The following is a 25539-nucleotide window of genomic DNA, read 5'->3' as shown; positions in this document are numbered from 1 at the left end:
TACAATGATCATGCCTTTCTTTCGAAGCAACAGTCCTATCGTCTTGATATATTCCATAAACTTTCCCATCAAATCTCAAAAGGCAAAATCCATAGTCCTTTGAAAGGTAAACTCAAGATTTAATAATCCAAAAGACATTCTAAGGTACTTGTAAGTCCCCCAAGGAGTGGTGAATGCAATTTTTAGTTGATCTTCTTCCTTAAACACTACTTGATTGTACCACGAGAGACCATCAAGGAATGACATTAATTTGGACCTCGTTATACATTGTAATTAATTTTCCATATTTGGTAACAGGTAGTTGTCCTTAAGACACACTTGATTTAGGTGCCTAAAGTCAGTACACATTCTAATGTTCCCAATTTTCTTTTGGGTGACTACTAGATTGGAGATCCATGATGAATGCCTAATAGGTGCAATTATATCAGCATCCACCATTTTCTGGAGCTCTTCCTTAACCAAAGGGGCCAACTTTGGATTCATCCTTCTTAATTTTTGTTTCACAGGCTTGGCTCCTTCTTGGAGAGGAATTGCATGTTGTATAATTTTGAGGCTATAGGCTTTTAGGTCCTGATAAGACCAAGCAAAGACATCATGGAATTCCTGTTGGCATTATTGCTAATGTGTTTTCCTTGATGGCAAGCCACCTAATAAAGATGTACTTGATGTCAACATTGATAACTGTGGAATTAATACAGATTGGTACAAAAGATACAGATGCTATGAATAGAGAAATGATAGTTCAGAGTCAGTTATATGATAAAATTGAAGTTTGAGAAAGTATACAGGGATCCTATAAAGAAGGGTCACATACATACGTGGGTCCTATAAGTGAAATTCGCGTACAAAATCTGAACCATAGTAATCTGGATATCAGGGGTATGGTATTGGCCCATGGTAATTGGAGCGACAACGGTTATTTGATACTATCAAAGAATACTAATGACATTACCAAGGGATTTACCTAAGGTATTGGCTAAGGCTAAAACTATATAAGGAGATGGAGATCAAGGTGTTAGGTGTGCAAGTGATGGATTGTTAATGAATGATTGGATCTAAAACAAGTGTGCACCAGGGAGCAAGGACAAGAGTCAAATTTGAAAATTCTGAAAATATGTTGACATCTATGCTTGATTGATTTACTTGTTGAAAATGTCTAAGTAGCTAACAATGATGACACTGTGATTATAGTAACACTGTGATCTAAATGAATTATTCAGAAGTCTGTAGTTTTGACAGTGAAGGTAGCCTAGTGAGAAGTGATGTTTGCAGTGAAAGGTATGAAATCTGTACGCTGGGTTGATTCTGAATAGTCGCGCACATATGCAGATCTGTCTCTGTAGGGTCGCGTACATATTTTGAGATATGGTTTGCAGTGCGTTGAGATCTGTATGCAGGTGTTATGCATGGTAGTTGCGTACATATACTGATATGTTTCATGGATGTCACGTATATGTTCTAGGGTTTATAGTGTGGTTTGATAATGACCTTTGATGAGTTCTGCTCTGTTCGCTGCTATCTGCCAATGATGTCTCTATCTTGATGATTTGTGTTTAACAATGTTGATTGAGTTAAATGTGGAATGACATATTGATTGGTAATGATGCTACAGTGTGGTGATCTATGATTGGTTTAGTAATCTATGAGTGGTTCAATGATATGTGATTGGTGCAATGATCTATGTATGGTTCAGTGCAGATTGTCAAAAACTGGATGATCACCTAAACTAAAGATTTAGAAGGAGTTGTAGTGTTTTGATGATGTCTGGTACCACTAAAAGAGGGAGTTAATTTTTTGTAAGATCTAGCTTTGTTACTAAGCTTCAAAAGGTCTGGTAATATGGAGCAACAACTGATCTAGACATAGACTATGTTCGGGGGCATTGGTGTATACCTTGATACAAAGACTCTTAAGTCGATTTATGATTAAGCCTCAAATATTGGATATCTGTTCATTAAGAGCACATCTTAGTGCCATATATTTTGTGATCCACCTTTATTTCATGAATAAATCAAAGACTGAACTCTGTTGCACTGGGACACCATTAAAGCACAATAAAGCAACCAACATGGCTCAATTATGAAGCCATTTGAGTTAGCTCTTCAATGAGCCATTTGAGCACACCTTCCCTGTATATTGCAGAATAAGATTCCGAGTATCCAATGATTCACATTTTGACACCAAATACCACTTGATATGATACGACATAGGACAATCCTGTTTTATGGCATGTCTGAGTGGATAGATCTCATCATAATCAGGTTCCTTGATGGACACTTTGCACTCTGAAAAGATAAGTCTGGGCTTGTGGTCTCCCTGAGTAAGAGGGAGTAAGATCAGCTAAATATTTTCTTCATCATGATATGGAAGAAGCAAAAGATTGCTAAGTGTTGATCTCTGCTGTAAATCAATATGTTCGCTGTCTATACTATATACATCTATATGTTGCTGAATGGAGCAATGAGGCTCCCATTGATCTAGTCTTAACTTTTAGAAAGCAGCTTAGCACTATTCCCTAGATGAAGAGATCTTTGCTTAAGATTGAACATTGAGCTCAGGGAGCTCCTGGGGGCTTGGGGTACTTCCTAAGCTACGAGTGACCATAGGATGAGTGGTTCCCGTTCACCTTCCCCTCTAGGTGCGCAGTGTACAGGGTGAGTGGTTCACCTTCCCCTTCTATTGATGACATATGCATAGGATGAGTGGTTCACCTTCCCCTTCTATTGATGACATATGCATAGGATGAGTGGTTCACCTTCCCCTTCTATTGATGACATATGCATAGGATGAGTGGTTCACCTTCCCCTATGGCATATGAGCAGGATAAGTGGTTCACCTTCTCCTCCGAGTACCCCAGTGAGAGATGCATATAGGCATTTGTTGACATGTCAGTGGGACGTGGTTCATCCTTTCCCCACATGTAGGATTCTCATTCCCTACGATCGTTAGTTGACATGTCAATGGGACATGGTTCATCCTTTCCCCACTCATGTAGGATCCTTCCTATGATTGATGGTTAGCATGTCATGTAGGATCCTTCCTATGATTGATGGTTAGCATGCGTGTAGGACGTGGTTCATCCTTTCCCTACTCTTGGTGATTTGCATGTGTGTAGGATGTGGTTCATCCTTTCCCTACGATGGTTGTGATATGTGATTGTAGGATGTGGTTCATCCTTTCCCTATGTGTGGTTGTAGGCAGGTTATGATATATTCTTTCACTGCTATTAATTCTGTATCATCCTACCCATGTAGTTTGGGACACATGGGAAGTACCTCTCATCTAGACAATGAGTTGGGAAAAGTGGATAGGGACCATAGCACAACTGATGGACGCATCATGTATTTTCTGTACTCCCTATGTCTAGGATGCATGATGTTCAAACAACTTGATCACTTTGGATCAAGTCAGATTGGGGTTTGACCCCTGGTTACGTGGACTGAATTTTGTCAGTGGAGAGTGTCAAGGTCTTGTGACTCACTCTCGATCAATTCTTCTTCATTATCTATATCGGTGTTCAGCAGGGTTGAGATGGTATATGATGACAGGATGGTATGACGATGGATGCATTAGCAGGTGGAATTCTCCCTAGTTGAGAGAGAGTGTTAAAATTGGAAACTAGGGCCAGATTCCACTTTGGACAACTCATTTGATGAAGATAATTATTGCATTAAATTCGTCTTTTTGAGAGGACCAAAATTGATATAAAGATCGTCTCATTTGGACAAGCGGAAGTGTGATTTTGAATTTTTGTTTTCTCACATGCAAATTATCAAGGTCAGCCTCACCTCTATGTCAGCTCATCAAGCCCAACCGACATGTCTCTTCACCCTCTCCATCTTATATAAATAGAGGCGTCCTCCTACCTCATTTGAACCATCCAACGCTTGGAGAAATGTCTGAGGCAACCGAGTACTTAGAAGAGGAGGACGAAGGGTGGTTTGTCTTTGGGTTTACTTCTGCTTGAAAGCCATGATGCTTTTGGACAGCCGCAGGTCTTGAGGGAAGCTTTGGACGGTTTAGAGAATGTATTGGGACTGTTTTGTGTGGAACCTTCTCACTTCAGATGAGCCGCTGCACTTGGAAGGCTACTCCAGTTAGGCCACAGCCCTGTATTCACTTGTTTGAATAACCGTGTTCCATAGGAAGGGTGGCCGAGGCTATTGAAGCAAGTCTGGGCATATCTCATGGACTTTTGAGAACATTTCTGAGCAGCAAGTTCCATAGGAAGGGTGGCCGAGGCTATTGAAGTAAGTCTGGGGTCTTTTCTTGGACATTTAAGGTCAGTCTCAGCAGTGTTTATCTTCACGTGCCAACTGCATATGTTATAGGGTTTGGACCAATGTTTGATGGTGATTGTAAAACCCAATATCAGTCCATTCTAAACCGCTATCTCTACAAGGAAGTGAAAACTCTTTTGAGGGTTAATCACATAACTTTTAGGTCTGATGTATGCCCTAACCAGACCTGCAATCTTCTCAAGAATTGAATTATTTTGGGTTCACGATCATCAGCAAGAAGTCTGCTTTTGTTGATTCAGTATTAAGCTTCTTCAGGAGACTGACTTGGAGCCACTTTGTCTATCGTTGACCTTTGTATAGGACAGAGTATGTCTACTATTGTCTGAAGGCTGAATGGAAGTTTTTCTCTGAGTTGCTTCTTGGTCATTTGGAAGGAGGTAATAGGTATTGATCATCTTATTGGCAAGTCATGCTTGACTCTAATTGTACTCATACTCTGCTGAACATTTGATATTTGATAATAAGTTGAATTGATCTAGGGTTTTCCCCATCTTGGGGTTTTTCCCTTGCTTGAGTCATATCCTTGTGTCCTATTGTCTTGGCTTGTTCTCTACTCTTATCATCTGTGTTCTTCCATCAGTTACTCTTAATATGATTATGTCCTATGTGATTGGTAATGGAAATGAAATGAATTAAATTTGGGCTCATATGGATCTTATAAGTAACTGTTCTAAGCAAAGAACATGTTGTCCTAAAATTAACAATCACTCTAAAAGGTGTGCCTGTTAAGAAGTGCAAAAATAAAGATCTTAGTGACAATGCAATTCCTATAGTAATCTTTTTAATACAACCTTTAAGATACACATGACTTACATTAGTTTCAAAACAAATTTGTGCATAATCCACCTTAATTCACTCAAATATGATTTTCCACACCTAGTTTGTACATGTAACTTGGCAAATTTGGCCTATTATTAGTCTCTAATGTTACTTCATATTGGATGACCTCTTCGTAATGTTCATAATTACGATTTCATTACCATTCTTTCCTTCTTCAAGAGGCTACATCATTAGAGAAAAGTCAACCAACAAACTACCAATATTCACCATGAATCCAAAATTTCAATCACTCCATCTTACTTAACCAAGTAATCTACATCATTATTACTAGGTTTTTGTTTATTCACTTCTCCTCCAATGTAAGTAATCAAATATGATTTTAATCCTTGCATCTTTTCTTCTTTTATTTCATATTCTTCTTTTTTTTAATATTCAAATAAATTCTTTATCAATTATTAATTTGCACTCAAATTTCTTATTAAATCAAATGCCGCACTCATAAATATTATAAATAATAATTTTATAAACCTTCATACAATGAAAATTGAAATATTACTACGTACTTCTAATAAATAATAGAATAGAATAATAACTTATCAATCCTAAGATAATATCTTAATATGAACTAAAGAAATTCAACCTTCATTACCCATTTCAACATAGTATAATAATAATTGAACAAATTCAAGCTCTATCATCAAGTTTATTAAATGGATGAAGCCACATCTCGTAAATTTCTTCCCATTCTTTAAAACTTCTATTCATTTTTGTACTATATATTAATATATGTTCTACATAACACTCATTATTAATATTTAAACTAATTCTTTTTTATTTATTATATAACTAGAATTACCTTTCCAAATAACAAACTCCTTCAAAAACAAAATTTTAGGCACAAATATTTATTATCCCTAACCTTATTTAAACTAATTCTTTATATATTTATTATACAACTAGAATTACCTTTCCAAATAACAAATTGTTTCAAAAATGAAATTTTAGGCACAATTCATACTTTTACACGTGATGTTTTTATTCTCCACAATATTTTATATTCGATTTTTTTATTTTATTTTTAACACTTTACATGATAGCCATGAATACACATTGAAGTGGACAAAGGGTCAAAGAGAAGTCCAGGCACGTGCATCATGACAATGTATACTATTGGAGTTGGGTGGTGCTTTCAAAAACCCCATTGTTCGATCCAGATTCTGGAAAAGCCATTAACGGATTGGCAAATGTGGGATCGAGGTTTGGTACGATTGTCGAAGAAGCACAGATCAACCGTCTTTTTAAATATTTAAATTAGACAAGAATAATATTAATGACTTTGCATAGGTCTTACGTGGCAAGGTAAGTTGTATAGCAAGAAAATTTTGTTGCTCACATAATTTGGATTTGCTTCAAAAGCTATTAAAACCCCGACTTTTAAATTTGAATTATTATTATTTATCTTTATCCCATCTTTACGATCGATTCAAATGGAGGTAAGAGGGAGAGGGCCTTGGATGGAGGCTAACAATTTTCATAGATTTCTGATCTTGAATTTTTTTTTAATACCTTTTCACTACTTATTTGAATTTTCAAGGACTCAAAATTTTGATTTCGTACTTTAAAAGATAACTTAATTAATAAAATTAGAAATAAATGAATATAAGAAAGATTGACATAACTAAAAAGAAGGTGTCCTGTTCTACATTAAATAATTAATCTGATTTTCATGAAAATCCATCCATAGTAAAAAGAAAAATCACTACCCTTTTATGGTTCTCTAAACAAATTGAATTTGACATGTGTGGCTCAAAAATTAATTAATAAAATTATAAATAAATGAATATAAAAGAGATTGACATAACTAAAAAGAAGGTGTCCTGTTCTACATTAAATAATTAATCTGATTTTCATGAAAATCCATCCATAGTAAAAAGAAAAATCACTACCCTTTTATGGTTCTCTAAACAAATTGAATTTGACATGTGTGGCTCAAAAATCATGTATACTTATATTTTTTTTCTTTTTTTTTCAAATCACAAATACAATTTTTTTTAATCATCTCCCAATTACTTTTACAAAAACCATCTATTTCTGCCATTTTTTTTTTTTTAATATTCTCTCAATTTCTTATATAAAAATATATATTTCCACCTAAATTTTCATATACCAAGAGACTCAATAATACTACATGGTATTACTAAATAATTTAAGACATAAAATGAATTTATTTAAGAATAAGTTTTAACAATTCAACTTGTATAATAGGCTTTAACAAAATTAAACATGCATGTTAGGGCTCATAGGGCTCAACGGTTATAACTGGCTCTGATACCATATGTAACCCACAATTTAAATATACAACTAATTTTATCAATCATGTGATTAGTAATCAACCCAACTGTTCCACTAATTAGCATAGAATTTCGAAAAACATGAGCAGAGACAACTTACCAGTAGCGACGATATTCTTTGTGATTTTGGAGTTGAATGCTATTTGAATCTCGCTAATTGCAACAAAGTTTTTGGGGACGACTCTCCACCCAACTGTAGGCTCAACTGCACATAATTTTTCTACAACTGACCACCCCCAAGCTCTCAATCAACATACTATTGCCGGGGAATCCTTTATCTCACCACACTTTTCTCCCAAGAGAATGGATGAATCTCATTCTTATCATCGTCCATTAAAATTTAAATAGACCAAAAAATGGAAAGGGGTCCACATGCATACATTCCATGTGTCAACATGCAACTTTTATTTCTTTATTTTAATTTTTACTTAATTTAATATTTCTCTTAATTTAACTTTTTCTTATTTTATTCGTTTTTACTTTTTATTAACTTTACTTATTATTACTATTTTTATAGTTTACTTTTATATACATTTATTTAGAATTCCAGATTATTATTTACTATTTTATTTATTTATTTTTATTATATTCTCATCCTTATTTATTATTTATGTCTGGGTTCTTGGGGAGTGCGCCCCCCCCCCCCAACGAACCGGCTCTCAATTCGCGCTCTGCTCGGGAGCTAGTCGGGAGTGCGCTCCTTTTAAAAAAAACTCTTCTTGGTTTTTAGGGAGCGATTAGGGGAGCACCCTTGTCTTTTTTGCAAATTATTTTTTGCAGTAACATTCCAAATGCAATTTTTTTCAAAGAAACAAATCCAGCAGACTTGTCAATTTTCTAGGATTTCAAGATTGGGGGGATTGCAATGTTTCCATTGGATTTTGTCATGTATTGGGGTATGGAATTTGTATTTAATCAAGAGCACCAATCCCTCTATGTACCTTGATGTTAGTGACATTGGTTGTTGAACTCCTCTATCATGACCCTACTAAAAATGTACCCATCACTCAAACAAAATCTTGACTTGACATGCTATGTTTTTTCTATCTTATGTTAATGCTTAGAGGGTGATATTAATGACAAAGATCCCTATACAGATCCAAAGGTAATGACAAAGATCCTGACTTTCTAACCAGAATAAAAAATTAGACATTTCTCGTGGCAGCAAGAGGGCCAAGCATTAGCAATAGATAATAGATTTACTTGTCTTTTCTAGTTTCTAGTAGTTTTTATAATTGTTGACTCTTTCATATTTATTATGATAGTTTTTGTAAACAATATATGACAATTTAAGTTTGAAGTTTGAAGTTGGCAATTATAACTCATTGGTAATGAATTATGAATATGATGCTTCGTGTAAGTTGAAAGTTGTTTCATTTCATTTCATTTTATAACATTTCATTTCATGTTAGATATTATTTGTTGTAGTGGTTACACTTAACTTACAAGTACAACTTTGGTGATCAATGATGATAAATCTTATATATTGAATTTTGAAAGCTTGAAACTTTAAGATTGATGAATCATGAGACTCAATATATTGTATGTTACTATGTTACTAACTTGTGGACATGGTTGATGAAGATTATAACTTTTAGATGATTGTTGTTATATGGTTCAATCTATGTTTTCTATGCTTTTTATATCTAATTCATCATTCTACATGCTTTTGTTGACATATATGCATAAAAATATAAAAAAATATATATTATATAAAAAATTTCTCCGCGAATCGCTCCAAACCGGGAGCTTTTGAAAATGTCGCTCTCGCTTCCGCTGCTGCTCCCGTCCCTATTTTCGCTCACACTCCCAAGTAACCTTGATTTATGTACTATTATTATCTTTTTTTATTATTTACTATTATTATCTTTTCCTTTTCAACTATGGTTTATGGTCACTAAGTGGCTGCTACACATACATGGATAATAATCCGGGTAGATCCACCCAAAGGGATCTACCCATTGGCTTATCTGGCCAAGTCTAACCCTGAGGGCGTCGAGGAGATTTGACCCCATGACCTCCCAATTGGCAAGGTATTTAGCAACAGGAACTCGACCAATTGAGCTATCCCTTGGGGCTTCTTTTCTTTATTGTTTATTGTCTACTATTTACTTACTAATATCATCTTTTCTTTATTGTTTATTATTTATTTATTAATATTTAATATTATTTTATTTTATCTATTTATTATTATTATTTTTATTGTTATTAGGGGGTATTACAGCCGTCATTAAACCTAAGGGCTATGAAGAAGGGGAAGGATCTCGATTCATATTGTAGGGTGTATATGGCAATAGGTGTTAGGACATTCCGACACATAGGAAATAGTTAAGTATAACTTGGTCTAGTATAGAGTTAGGTAAAGTGTGTTTCTTTACTATGTACATTTTGTAACTTACAATCTGACGGTCACGATATGTAGTGATTCGACGGTTCATTCTCTCCTCGGTATTATCGACACTTGATCCGTGGCTTAACACCCGATTGGTCCATGATCTCTATTTAAAGAGCATGGAGGGTCATTTGTAGGTTAACCGTCCATGAGAGAAGCTTATGTAAATTTTCATTCTTTTATTAATAAATTGCCTGAAGTGGCCACGTTGGCTCAGGCCGTGGACTGTTTCCTTCTTTGAGGGTTTTAACCACGTCAAAAGTACTGGTGCATTGATCTGTGATCTGTTTGTGAGCGGTGTCCTTTGGTGTTTTGTCTGAGGAACTTACCCTGTAAATTCCAGTGTTCCACGGGGACTTGCCCCCCCCCTAGGGGTCTAGTTTCCTCGCTCCCCCGCGCTCCGGGGACTTGGGGACGAGTAGGGGTCGTTTCCCCACGCTCCCAAAAATGAGGAAACTTAGGGAGACGTGCCAAGGGGTCGTTTCCCTTTCCTGGGGGGCATTTCCGAAAAGGGGGATGAGGGAGGTCGTGAGGGGACGGGGGGGACGAGGGATTTCATTGTTAACACGTAGGGTTTCATTGTTCAAACTTATAAAGCCGCAAGTTTTCAGCTTGAGACCTCACGCACAGCTGAAGCCTGAGAGTCGAGACCTCACACACACAGCTGAGACCTCAACCCTCACACGCTGAGATTAGAGAACTCCACTCGTCGAGCATCCTACGAGCAGCTGCAGCAGTTGGTCCACGTCCACGGACCTTTGGCTTGCCGCTTTTTCCTCCGTCGAGCAGCAGTTACCACTGGCCAGTCCACCAGCGAGCAGTGGACTGCTACAGGTAAGTTCTGAATTTCATAACTATTAGTAATATCTATCTTGGCAGGAGATGTCTGTTGGTTTTTTAATTACTTGTGTTTGATGTTTTAACTTTTGCATAGTATGGAATTGCCAAATTGTGTTTGTGAAAGGACCCCTGTATTCTGCAATTTTAATTCAGCTCCTCAAAGTTTGCATTCTACAAGTTAAATTCTGGTGACCTCTACCATAGAGATAACTGGTATACATGCAGTTCTTTAGTCCGTTTGTACGAGGTAAAATAAATCAGTTAATATCTTTTAGGGCATTCTATTGGGTGTGAAACAGAAGTTTGCAAGCAGAACAACCTCTACTGATGTGATAGTAAATCTGCCTCAATTTTTGAATTTTCTGCAGATGACTTGTCAATGAGTAATGCTTATAACATCATCTACAGAATTATAAACAAAAGCAGCAGACTTTGCAGCATATACAATTTGATCATGTTTTTGAAACGACAACCCTGCACCCAACAAACGTGACTTAAGTAGTTAAATTTTCGAATTTAATAATTTTTTTTTTTGCACTTGTAGTAGTATCATACAGCAATCATCAAAGAACAATATAAGCTTTGTCATTCTAAACTGATTTATCATTTTTTTAGTGTTAAGAAAATCTTCAAAGTGCACATACCATCAATTTGACCAGTCATATATGTTGGCAAAGCTTCAGGCACAGAATCATATTCATATTCATGTCATATATGATAATGATATTCATATCAATGATCATGCTTTGCAACTTTTCAATTCAAACCCAATTGTCATAGTGGACTCAATTAATAAATTATATTTTATATTTATAAGTTTTTAAGACCCTGACGCTCCCCCACGTTTCCTAAAAAATGGTGGGGAGCTTTTGCATAGGCCGCTCCGCGCCCCCTCGCTCCCTCGCCCCCTCGTCCCGGAACCTTGGTGGAACATTGGTAAATTCCTACATGGTATCAGAGCTATTTGAGGGCCGCGTCCGTTGGTGATCCAAATCTGAAGCTGGTAGAACTGCATCCGACTACTGTTTCTTAGATCTACTGTTTCTGACTGCTTTCGGGCTGAGAGGACTGCTTTGTTGTGTTGGGAGCATCTTTTCCAGTGAGGAACCCCTTTCGTTTCACGCGAAAAGGTTTCTGGTAGCCCTAGCTGCGTCATTTTTAAGATCTGGAGGTATACAGTGTTTATTTGCAGTTTACAGTTATTTTGTCTCTGTTTATTTCAGTTTTGGTTTATTTAGATTTTTTATTACCGGATCTATACCTTTCATTTCTGCGTATGCTCTTTGCCGCGCGACTTTGTGCGATCTGGGCAAATCAGAAACAGAGAGGAAGGATTTTTCTCACGCGTATGCTCTTTTCCGCTGCGCCTTAGTGTGATCTCGGAAAATAAAAAACATTGAGGAAGATATTTAGTTTCTGGCTAAAGCTAACTTCGAGCCGTAAGGTTCGTTTTTTTTGTATGTTCGTGTTGGGTTTTGTGTTTTTTGTTTTGTAGGGAAAAAGAGCTTTCTCAAAGCAAGCACGCAACCCAAAGCTTCAACCCCCCTTCTCTCTCTCTCAAACTTTTTGTATAGCTCAATTGGTCCAAAGCTAATTTATGAGAGTAGAGGTCTTGAGTTCAAGTCTCCTTTTTGTGGGGGCGGATTTTTCATTTCCGCACATTCCCGCACTTTGTCGGCATTTTCATCGAATTTTCTTCAAAAAGCCATAACTTCTTCATCCGGAAGCCGTTTTCAGAACCGTTTTTTTGAAACAGCCTAATTTTTCGAGATCTTTCCATTGGAACACTTAGTTTCAGCATCTATAGCTTCAATTTCTGTTAAAATGGAAAGTCCATGCCAAGTTATTCTTGACAGCACCAATTACTTCCAATGGTGGTCCTACATTGTGGATTTACTTAGAAGTAAAGGTCTCTACAGAATAGCCACAGGCCAAGAAACCAAACCGAAAGATGAAGATAAGGTAGCTAAATGGGAAAATAGGCAAGATCAAGCACGTGGGTTGATAGGGATGTCTATTTCTCCAGATCTTAGATTCCATATTGCAGAACTTGATACTCTTGATGAAGCATTGAAACAGATTACTAAAGTTTTTGGAATAAAAAATGAACTTAGAGCCCATCAACTTGAAAATGAGTTTCTTACATTGGACCCCAATAATTTTTCTTGCATTGAAGATTTTTTGTCCAAGTTCAAGACCCTTAGACTTCTCTTGGAAGGTGTTAAGGTTAAGAAAGAAGATAGTAACCTTATCTATTCCATTCTTACTAAGTTGGGACCAGCCTACTCTGTGTTTGTTTCCACCTTCCATTCTACAAGAGAAGCCTTCATTTCTCAAGGACAAGACTAGAAGTCCCCTTCCTTTGATTCTTTTTGTGATTCTTTAATAAGAGAACAAGAAAAACTCTTACACCTTGGTCTTCTTAATCTTGGAAACTCTTCTAAGAAAGCGTTAGCCGTCCAGCAGCAACCAAATCCAAAGAATCCTAAAAAGTTGTATCCTAAAAGGAATGGTCCTAAACCAGACAAGGGTCCTAAGCAATTTCAGCCTCAAAATGAAAAATCATTTCAACAAAATGATAAGACAAATAAAAACAAAGGGAAGAAGACTGATAGACATTGCAACTTTTGTAATCGAAATGGCCACTTAGAATCCAAATGCTTTAAGAAGATGCAAGCCTTGGAAGCAGCAATGAAGAAGCATAACATCCATTTGGAGCACTCTTAAACTTCAACTTCATCTTCAGGAATGGCACTTTCTGCATGTGGTTGTCAAGCATCTCGGTCTGGCTATGCACTAAATGTATCTTCTTCTTCTCATTCTCATGAGTGGCTCATTGATTCTGGAGCTTCTTATCACATGGCCAAAAACAAAGCCATGTTTTCTTCTTTAAATGATTGTAACACCAAAAATATATATGTTAGTGATGATAGATCTCTTAGTGTTGTAGGGGCTGGAACTGTTCATCTAGACAATGGTCAGTTTAATGATGTATTATGTGTTCCAACCTTATCCTGCAACCTTTTATCTGTATATAAGATAACTCATTTAGGTGAAGGTAAAATCGTTGAATTTTCACCTCACGATGTTGTAATTAAGGACCTAAGAGATCCTAGACAGATTTTAGCTACTGGCATTGCTGATGATTCTACAAGGTTGTATAAGTTTCACAACTTTGGGTCATCAAATCTTCCCTCAGTGTTTGTTGCTCATAATGATGAAGTGAGCAAACTTTGGCATGAGCGATTTGGTCACTTAAACTATCGCTCTGTTCAGAATCTATGTAAAGAAAATATGGTGATAGGTCTTCCAATGGTATCTTGCAGAGATGGTGTTTGTTCCGGATGTGTACTCGGAAAACATCATCGAGATAGTTTTGAAAAACGTGCCTCTTGGCACGCCTCAGCCCCTTTACAGCTCGTGCATAGTGATTTATGTGGTCCACTTCCAGTTGTTTCATTCTCTGGCTACAAGTATTTCTTAACTTTCATTGATGATTTCTCCAGACGCACTTGGCTATACTACTTAAAACTCAAGAGTGAAGTATTTAACATGTTCTTGGCCTTTAAGGCCTTTGTTGAAAAACAATCTGGACATCAAATTCTTAAGCTAAGATCTGATAATGGTGGAGAATATGTTAACAACAAATTCATCAACTTTTGCACTGAGAATGGAATTCAAATGCAACATACTGTTCCATATACTCCACAACAAAATGGTGTAGCTGAAAGGAAGAATCGCACCTTAAAGGAAATGGCTAATTGTATGCTTCAATCTAAAGGACTTAGTCTTAATTATTGGGCAGAAGCAATTAACTGTGCAAATTACATAATAAATCGCACTCCCACTAAGGTTTTAAAGAATATCACTCCAGAAGAAGCATGGAGCTCAATTAAACCAGATGTAAGTCACTTTCGTGTTTTTGGAAGTGAAGCATGGGCCCATATTCTAGATGAGAAACATAAAGCTTTAGAACCTAAGAGTGAAAAATGTATTTCTGTTGGATATTTTGAAGATGTCAAAGGATATAGACTTATTCCACTTAAGTCCAAAAATGTTATCATTAGAAGAGATGTAAAGTTTGCTGAAAATATATCGGCCTATGAGCCTAGTTCGGCAGATGTGCCACCTCTCCCTATCTCTTCTACTTTTGAAAATATTTCTTCTTCAGATGATGAAAGCGAGGATGAAAATCCTCCCCCACCTTCTTAGGATCCTCCTTCAGCTCCTCAGCTTCCAAAATGGGTCCGTGCTACTCGGGATGCAGCAGGTGATCCTACAGATCAACGACGTACACGTTCTCAGTTTGATAGAGCCTCTTTCTCTACTGGCTCAAGCTTCAGTGAATTATGATCCTGACACCTTTGCAGAAGCTTCAGGCCATCCAGATTGGGAAGCAGCTATGAATGACGAATATCATTCATTATTGGCAAATGATACATGGGATCTTGTTCCTCTACCAAAGGGACGAAAACTTGTTAGATGCAAATGGGTTTACAGAACCAAGTATGGACCAGATGGGAAAGTTGATAAACATAAAGCTCGTCTTGTTGCTAAGGGTTTTTCACAAGTTGAAGGCATTGACTACACTGAAACCTTCTCCCCTGTTGCCAAAATGAACTCTATCCGCCTTGTTCTTACCCTTGCTGCCTGTTTCAAATGGGAAGTCCATCAGATGGATGTTAAATCCGCCTTCTTGCATGGGGACTTGCATGAAGAAATCTATATGGAACAACCTATTTGCTTTATACAAATAGACTCCAGCCTTGTATGTCGGCTTAAGAAATCCCTTTATGGTCTCAAGCAAGCTCCTTGAGTTTGGTATGCCAAAATGGATAACTTTCTTTTAGAAAATGGCTTTTCTAGGTGTCATTCTGACAATACTGTCTACACCAAGAAAGTGGGCAAGTCTCTTATCATTCTTGTTCTTTATGTTGATGATCTTATCGTGACTAGTAGTGATCCCAACCTTATAAACCATGTGAAGTTTAGCCTTAAAAGGAAGTTTGAAATGACAGACTTAGGACACTTACATTATTTTCTTGGTCTTCAAGTCTTGCAATCCAAGGAAGGTATTTCCCTTTCCCAGTCCAAGTATGCCTGTGATATGCTACGCCATTTTCACATGGAAGACTGTAAGCCAGCCCCGTCTCCCTTTCAGCCTGGAGTCAAACTTTCAGTCACTTGTACTTCTCCTGAAGTTGATGCTACCTTATACCGTCAAATTGTAGGAAAAATTTTGTATCTAACCCATACTCGTCCTGACATTTCCTTTGCTGTTGGCCTTGTTGCTCGGTTTATGCAAAACCCACATGAAAGTCATTGGAAAGCAGCTAAAAGAATACTTCGTTATGTTCGAGGTACAGTTCAGTTTGGGATTCATTACAGTGCCGAAGCATCTCCTCTATTGGTTGGTTTCACTGATTCCGATTGGGCTGGTGACCCTGATGATCGGAAGTCTATTGCAGGTTATGTGTTCACTCTTGGTTCAGGACCTATTACATGGGCTTGCAAGAAACAAGGTGCCATTTCTCTTTCTTCAACAGAAGCGGAGTATCGTGGTGCCGTAGAAGCTAGTAAGGAAGCCTTGTGGCTTCGTCAGATCCTGTCAGAGTTTGGCTTTCAGCAGCAACATCCGACTACACTTTGGTGTGATAATCAAAGTGCCATTCAACTATGCAAAGATCCAGTCCAACATCAGCGAAACAAACACATTGAACTGCACATGCACTTCATCAGAAAGCTCATTCACGACCATGTTCTTGAAGTGCAATATTGTTCAACAGATGATCAAGTTGCAGACATCTTTACAAAGGATCTCACAGAGGCGAAGTTCACTAAACTTCGATTTATGGTTGGAGTTCAGGAAGTTGTCACTAAGGGGGGATAGGCTCTAGTGCCTCCTTCCTTCTCCTATTGTGTCATCTTTGTAAATCCTTCAATCCTATCCCAAGTTGTTCTTAAGGGGGGATGTTAGGATATTCCGACACATAGGAAATAGTTAAGTATAACTTGGTCTAGTATAGAGTTAGGTAAAGTGTGTTTCTTTACTATGTACATTTTGTAACTTACAATCCGACAGTCACGATATGTAGTGATCTGATGGTTCATTCTCTCCTCGGTATTATCGACACTTGATCCGTGGCTTAACACCCGATTGGTCCATGATCTCTATTTAAAGAGCATGGAGGGTCATTTGTCGGTTAATCGTCCATGAGAGAAGCTTATGTAAATTTTCATTCTTTTATTAATAAATTGCCTGAAGTGGCCGCGTTGGCTCAGGCCGTGGATTGTTTCCCTCTTTGAGGGTTTTAACCACGTCAAAAGTATTGGTGTATTGATCTGTGATCTGTTTGTGAGCGGTGTCCTTTGGTGTTCTGTTTGACGAACTTACCCTGTAAATTCCTACAATAGGGAGATCCGTCTTTGATGATATTTTTGAGATCTAGCTTTTTCTTTGTTTTGTCAATTTGTGAAAGAATAATGTTGTAATTATGTGACATAATTGAGGTCTTATTTTGGAGCTCCCTTTGAATTTTGATTATGGGATCATGGAAGTGTTCAAGTACGACTTGCAAAAATTCAAGTTGTACTTCTTCAATGGCTTGGTCAACTTCAAGGGCAAGATCCTGGGCATGGAGGAGGTTCGTTGGTTTCTTGTCTCTTGTTGCATAGATTCTCTCTCCAACAAATGCTTGGAGGTAAATGGCAAGTACTAACTCCTTTGGGGGCTCGATTCTTTCAGAGATTTATTCTACAAGAGTGTTAAATATTTGGTTGAACTCTTTGACAGGCTTGTCCTCCCTTTTGATGGAGAGGTGGTCTTTGTACAATTCAACCACATCTCTTTCCTTAACCCACCTTGCTAAAAAGATAGCGAGAAATTCATCCTAAGAACTTAAAGAATTAAAAGGGAGGCATAGGAACGAGTCTTAAGCATAATCCCTAAATGAGAGAGCGAATAAAGACATGGCAACACCTTCTTTGACTTGCCTAAAAGCATAAAAATCATGAAAGGGAGCTAGGTGTCTCCTAGGGTCTTCATTCTTTCTACCAAAAAAACATGGCACCATATCATAGTCTTGATGGAGAGGATGTGGGGCTCCTAGGATATTTTTGAAGTTTAGGTGATGAAATACACATTGAACTCATGCGGAAACCCTTCTTCTCATTCTAACCCTATCCACGAAAGAAGTGCTAGGGGATCCCTCATCTCTCCTTTGATATGTCAAGAGGTTTTGGGTGCCAACTTCTATGGTTAGCAGTTGCGAGAGTCGCTAAAGAGGATCATATCTCATTGTTAGAGAAATTGGCTCTTCAAATGCGAAGAAGTATAAATGATTTAATTTAGGGGATATAGACTTGCTTCGTCCTTGGCAACGGGGCCAAAAATGTTGCTGTACAATCTAGCAGGGCTTGGAGAGGGAAACCCTATAGAATGTAAACTAGACCAAGAAGCAACAATGGGGTAGTGGTCCACTGCCACCACAACCAAAACCCCTTGCTCTTTACATATTTTCACCGATGGGGGGAGTCCCAGTAGGAAAGAGATCACTTATATGTATTCTAGGGTTAATGTGCAAAATGATCTCACTAGGAATTCTTCAAGGAAGACACAATTTATGCTCAAGGCTTCACAAAGAAGCAATTCACTTTCTATAAAGAAGCCTAGAAATAAGGGCATAAGACCTAGGGTTTGATAAATTTGATGAGTGTTGGAGTAACTCAAGGTTGAGGCTTGGAGAAAAGGTATCTTACAATGTCTATTAGCTATGACAAGGCTGATGAAACCTTCAAGGAAGTCCTTATGTTGAGGGAAGAAAAGCTAAGGTTTCCCTCTTAGGGAAAACACTTAGGGCAAGAAAATTTATGGATGAAATTGGAGTGGATGGCCACCAAATTGATAGGTTTTGTTGCAAAACCTACCCTCTTGATGTTTAAGCTCTCTAATCACAAAAGACCTTCCTCCTTAGAAATTCGCACCAAGCCCTAGCTTTTTACCCTAGCCTTGAAAGGACCGAAATTAAGAGAGAGACATGGATAAAAGGAATGATTGATCACCAACCGATTAGACCAGTTCCTTGTTCCTTGGGAGAATGGAGTCTAGGATGATTTAGGGTAGCTAAACTTGTTTCCAAGGAGGTTGAAATTTGATGCCCTAGCAAGCAAATTTCAAGCATTTACCCACTCAATGGAGAAATGGATTTTTATGGGAAAGCTTCAATGAGTTCACCACTAGGACTATTCATCACATGTTATACATGAGTAATGTATGCAATATTCATTTAGATAGTAATTCGATTAATCTTCAACAAATTAACGCACAATTTACCCTGGCCTAGAATCAATAATTCCATACTTTAGACAAAAAATAGATATTCAACAATAAAGTGCACATACAAGACAACATGCAAAAATTCCTTCCATTACCCAAATAATAGCTCTAATAAATATTGAAGATCAACTCTAAATGTCAAATGACATCCAATAGATCCAAAACATCCACAAGAGAACAAGTACAATTCCTTTAGAGAGGCGGAATTCCTTAATGACGCAGAAATTCCAAGAGTGATGTTGATGAGAGATCACAATGAATTGGTCTTTAATATATATGTGACAAATCAAGTCCTATTTAAGCCTACAAGCCCCTCAAACAATAAAATAAAGGGCAAACTACAGGCAAGGTCACAAGCTGACCTTGTAGCTTTCATCAAGACATCAACATCTCCAGATGTGTGAGCCAAAGTGAGCAAAATTATGATATCATCCCAGTGGATTGCCCTTGTAGGGCCTGCGTTAGGCTCCTCAAGTGCCATGACAAACGTAGAGTGCCTCTAAAATCATAATCTAGGGGTTGACCCCTAGCTCTATGTGAAAATCATCTCGTAGCCTCAAATGTGGGTTTAGGGCACAAAACTGGGTCTCATGGGTCTCCAAGTGGTGAATAAGCTTGATTCTGCTCCAATGTTAGGGGCATTGAAGATGATGCTATCCCTCCCATGTCTCAAGGCATGAGACAAATCTCATCTGGGCCCTAGATCAACTGCCAAACAATGTGATCACTACTAAGATGGTTGGGGGCATGCTGGTGCAGGTGCATCATCCCAAGAATAATAAAGAAAATGTAGGAATTTTGTGGGTGTGAAGGTTCCCATGGCTGTGAATGATGCTCTACAACTGCTCGGAGTCCCATGGCTCTCAACGCATCAATTGGGTGTCAATATGACTCTATAAAGGACCTGGACCCTAGTTAAGTTGCCTAGACCTATAGATGGAACTCACTGCCAATTACACATAATATCTAGTGTTGCAACTTTCATCATTTGGTACATCAATCATTATTGCATTTAAGTGAACCATGCTTGAACAAGATGGGCAAAATAACACTTCATATGAGGCTTCTCTTCCAAAACTGGGGCTTTAGTCATGTAATGGTGTTACCTCCCTAGGTAGGAGTGGTTAATAGACTATCCTATTAGGTGTTTCCAACCCCCAAGGGAAAGTGACATGTCCTTGGTACACTCCTCAATTGATAGGTGCCATGTGAATAATGATGGAACGAAGGGGAAAAGACTTCATGGCTAAGTGCCACGGTCAAAGGGACCAACTATGATGAAGTACCTCATCTTGGGTGTATAGACGTGAGAAGGAACCACCCCTCTATATTGCTTTTTACTTTTTGTTGATTCTTTTTTGTATTACTACTCGTAGCTCAAGGAATGAGAGTTTGCTGTTTGATGTATTGGAATTTTTACCCAATTTAGGATGGGGCAGTTCATTGCCCATCAGGGGTTGGGACATGCAAAGGTTCCTTGTCTTCTATGAGATAGAGAAACATGGGCCCAGGAACCAAGTGATGGCCATATGAGAGAGGTAGAGCTCATGCTTGGCTTTTGCCCACATGCTAATTTGTAAGTCCCAACCATCTTTTGCATTTTGATTTTTCTTTTGTTTTTCTTGTGGCCATCATATGCTCTTTTTGTTTCTTTTAGCTGCATCAACCTCCCAGGGTACATTTCCAGGCCCTACCTAGGTATGAGGATGTGTGGGTGCCAAATCCCAATGAACCAATGGTCAGTTGAACCTGAAGAAGGGAGGTGGAATAAGGGCTTATAATGTAAGATGGAAAGTGGTAAGTATGGAATAGGGAGAGATGGGGCTACACTATCTCAATCATGGTTTCCCAAGTGGTGCCCCTTCGGAAAGCCATCGGTCATTAGGGGAGGTCCCATTGTACTAGGATTGAAAATCCCCCATTTAAGGTGAGGGAACAAGATTATGACCAAGACCCTTCTTTCTCCAAGTTACCCCATATTCCATGCCAAAATGCCAAAAAAAACAAGCATAAACACCCGATTGCAAAATGAATAAAATACCTTTTGATTAGAAGCCCACCTTCCAACATGTGCTCTTGACATATGGGCGAGGAGACATATGACTGATGCAGATGGTGGAGATATGAATGGCGCGTCACATCAGCTACAATATGGCTGTCAGGGGCTGCTGGCTGCCGGCTGAATAGGAGAAAAGTTTCTCCTACTGGGTCACCCACTTTTGGTGGGTAACAGGCAGCATAGGTTCCTTCCTTTTGCAGGTAAATTAACTGTGGTGAGAAAAATCCCTCAGGTTTCTCACATTTATTGTGTGTCCCCAGCAGGGTCTGGTTTCATTCGGTTGCAGTTGGCAAGTGTTCTTCAGGGGCATCTACCTTGGAGGGCATTGTTGTTGGGGGACTCCAGATCTGTGATTTGAGGTAGTTTGGCCAGTATCTAGTATCTACAATTGTTTGAAAATTTCAGCATTATTTGCTCTTTGGAAACTCCACTGCAAATACGTGTTTAATAATGAGGTCAGTTCTTTGATTTCTTTCTCAGTAATGGAGAGAGGAGCTACACATACGGGGCTGGGAAAATGATCTTTATTTATTAAGGATGCTAAGCTGTTAGATTCTGCTTTTTATTCTTATTTCATTGCTGTTTTAGTCTCATTAAGGAGGAGGCTGTAAATTTCATTATAAATACCCTTCTTTTTTCTTTCTTGTTGCTGATGTAAATAATTTCTGTACATATAGGAAGTATCTTTTACCAAAACAATAAAAAAATTAAATGTCATTGCCAGATGTTTTCAAAAAGCCATATCTACTTGCCTCTGAAAACCTTGGCCTTGGGCTTTCCACATACAACATACAGTATAAAATCATAAATAAAATTTAGAAACATGGATAGGAAAAAGTGGAAGTACACTCTTTTAGTGGTTGGACTCCATTGTTATCTTATCCTTCAATTATTTTTTGTGCAAATCAGTTTTTTGAAAAAGTAAGAATATCGTTGTTGCTTAAAAAGGCTGCTTAGAAAGTAGTTCATAGTCATAACACTGTAATGGATGATCTAGTATACCTTTATGCTGCTTGCTACTTATGCATTAATTAGTCTAATTTTTGTATTAATTTAATGATGTGCAGGATCTGTTATTTTCTTCTGGGGATAATGGAACGATTCACAAAACATGCTTTCAAGGACAGCCACAAGAAAGAAAATACAATGAAATTGAAAGTTTTGAACACAAACAACTTTATCAAAGTGAAGGGTATCCAAGAGATGGTACCGGCCATTCCTCATCTTCAACAACTATGCTCTTTTCTCAAGAATGTGAAGAACAGGATCCAAGTCTGGTCACTACAGTCAATTTTCTAAAGGAGGGATTTGAGAAATTCAGGAAATCTGATAGTTTTGGATGGTTAGAAGACCAAGAAATATCAACAAATAATGTCAACCTCCAACCCGACTACTATGGAGTATTATTTGAGCAGCAGTGTAATATAGGAGGTCAGGAATTGGCAGAAGATTCCAGTGTGACACTGGCTCAAGTACAGAGATTTAGCATTCTTGAATTTTACCCTGACTGTGCCTACTCAAGTGAAGGATCAAAGGTACTATTCTGGCTTCTGTTGTATCCTTATATCTTAGTGTTGTATATTTTTAATGTTATATTCAAAACAACTCTGTTGTATGTAACTGAAACACACTTGCGCAAATTTGTTCTTGTTGGGATGATAAAGAGATTGTGGATCTACTGTGGACACTTCAACAAACCCTAATCCAACATAAATCTTGAACATGTATATCACATAAAGAGAAGTGAACCCATGAATAAGAGATGTGGTGCTTTTGGGAAAAATAATCGATAACCAATGATTTCAAGATGATTTACAAAAGATCGATAAATTGTATATTTATTCACAGCTTAAGAGGTTGGGGCGCTTTCTGCCATGAGGGTTTATGGACCCACATAAATACTTATGTTGGTCCTTGCCACCTAGAATAATATAGATTCCTCTTCCAATGTAGCAATACCGCTCTTTGATGGCTCGCAAATCGAGTTTAACAATCCAAACCTGCAATAAAAGCTTGCCAATATGTACCAAGAATATCCACCATGCATTCGACAAGGTTGTACATCCATTCCACAAAAGCTTAGACAAAAGAAAGGAGCAATTTTGTTCCAAAGCTTGATAGCTCTTTCAACAACAATTATATATGGAGGAGCTTCTTAGTTATAGATCTCTAGTTCAACTACTCCAATAAAATAACAATGGATCCATAACTAACCCTAGATTGATGCTAAAAAAATTAATACCCTCCAACTAACTTCAGAGAGCAAGTCAGTGATGTTATTTTATGGTGGACTAATCCAAATGTACAACCTCAATCAAATAGATGGGCTTAGAAAGTGGACGTCGTCATCAAAATTGCACATAGACAAGGTCAAATAACAATAGATACCCTCCTCAAGGAGGCCAACCCAATCAAGATGTAACATATGCCTCAAGTAGCTCCATTAAATCTCCCTGTAATATCCCCTTTTAAATTATTTTGTAATCCTCCTGGACTTTTCCTCTAATTTCCACATAAAAATTAAGAAATAATTTTGTCATAAAATTTAATTAAATTCAATGGGATGAATTTGGAGAACCCACTTTTTATTTTAATCCACAAAAGAAAAATAAAGAGCCAATAACTGTAATTTCTGGTTGAAATTCTATAGAAAAATTCTAGCAAAATTATTCATGCAACTTTTTGGCAGAATTTGGCTGGTTCCCCTGTAAATAACCTCGGCCTCCTCACCCTGACACCTTCGATCTCGTCCTTTTGGTTGCAATTCGACACTCTAGCAATTCGACCATCCTCCAGGGAAATATTTTGGCCTCCAACAAATAAATCTGTCCTCCTTGAAGATATGCATACTATTGCAATTGGACCTGTTGACCACTCAAATGTACATTTGAAAACATGTCAACTACTCCATTATCAAAGTGCACTTTGAGCACTCTGACATTGTTAGAATAGTAAGAATTTCAGAACTTCATCATCATCATTGAACGATTTGTCAATGTTTTGTATTCCAAATTCTGCAGCCCTGCAGGGTTATTGTAAAAAATGATTCTAATATGGTGAAAATTGAGTCATGTAACACACCTAGGTAGCTTAAGGTTTCGCTTGAGAGTTTTCAATCTAGGGAGTTCTTTTACCTTAGCTAATTATAGTTGTTTCTTAACACTAAATAACTAGTTGAGTTAGTTATTCTTGCACATATCCCCCAAAGTTGGAATGAGGCTTGATGATAAAGTCTTAGGCGAGTCCTAGTGTGTCGAGTCTGTCACTGCTCAAACTAGTAGGGGTCCTAGGAGGGGATCCTATAGAGCAGTGACTAGGTCAAGTGGCAACAATGGAGCAATGGCCCACTATCACCTCAACTAAAGCTCCCTGATTGTTACAGACTTTTACTAATGGGAGGAGTCCCGGTATGAGAAGAATCACTAGGAGAGATAGATCAATGATAGGATGTAAAGTGATTCCAAAGGCCTATTCACAAGAGAGGCTCAAATGACAAGCTTACTTTCTTTAGAAGCAAGATGTATGGCTCTCTAAGAAGGGCTAGAGGATACCTTGATCTAGGGTTGAGAGGTATTTTTTGATATGAAGTGTCGTAAACCAAAGAATCCTAGAAAGATAGGGTTTCTAAGCAATCCTTGTGAAATTGGAGTTACAAGGTTGCGGGATCACAAAGAAGCCCTAGTGGGCCCAAATGAGGTCAAGATTTTGGGGTTGAACAACAAACTGACGGACTTGTCCGAGTTGGGGTGGAAAAGAGGATTAAGAAATTAGATTTTTCTTGAGATTTGAATGCAATGACCCCAATGCGAGCACTAACCCAAGGAAACCTAGGGAGAAAAACGGTCTTTGAGATAGGGGTTGCAATATCTTGAGATTCCATGGCCAGATTGGTCTCAAATTTGGAGGACCTCTAAAAAAACCCATCACAGTTCTTGCCCAATTTTCAAGGATTTTTGATGGCTAGAAAGAATTTCGTGTGATTCCTTAGGAGGCCTCCTAGGGTTAGGCCTTAGAAAAGGAGAAGAGGTGAAAAATAAATTTCTTTTGATGATCACCTAGGACTAGACCAATGCCTAGCCTATTGGGAGAATGGAGTCTAATGATATCAATGTTTAGATATGCTTATTTCCAATGAAGGAGTTCCCCAACAACTTCGTATGGCCTTAGCAGCAACTAGGTTACTTAGGCAAATTTATACTTCTTTATGCTACAAATTGATGATTTGTCAAGGCAAATCATGAACAATCATGTACCCCTAGGAAAATAATTCTCCATACTTCACAATAATCATATGAAAAATCCCTCACAAAGACAAGATTAGCAACTTCGCATTAGCATTAGGGTAGCTACACTAACTTCATGAACGAAAATATTTCATAGATCATTAAATGAGACAATATAAAATAAACGTGAAAAAGAGTACTCACAAGTATAGCGAATTATTCCAACCATCAAAGTGCAAGAAATTCGAAGTTCCAAGA

General features: G+C 37.8%; 1 protein-coding gene across 1 annotated transcript in view; it reads left to right on the top strand.

The window, feature by feature from the left end:
- LOC149142436 (uncharacterized) overlaps nucleotides 1-25539 on the top strand; it is a 274916-nt gene that overhangs the window by 200080 nt on the left and 49297 nt on the right. The window contains exon 9 of the mRNA XM_089451481.1: nucleotides 22126-22593. Within this exon, the coding sequence (XP_089307607.1) occupies nucleotides 22126-22593 (468 nt within the window). The remainder of the gene's footprint in view (nucleotides 1-22125; nucleotides 22594-25539) is intronic.

Source organism: Pinus tabuliformis, chromosome X, assembly GCF_031772625.1.
Source record: "Pinus tabuliformis cultivar Carrire ecotype Pingquan chromosome X, CPIR1, whole genome shotgun sequence".
NCBI classification, from domain to species: Eukaryota; Viridiplantae; Streptophyta; class Pinopsida; order Pinales; family Pinaceae; genus Pinus; species Pinus tabuliformis.
This window is presented reverse-complemented; position numbering and strand designations above follow the sequence as displayed.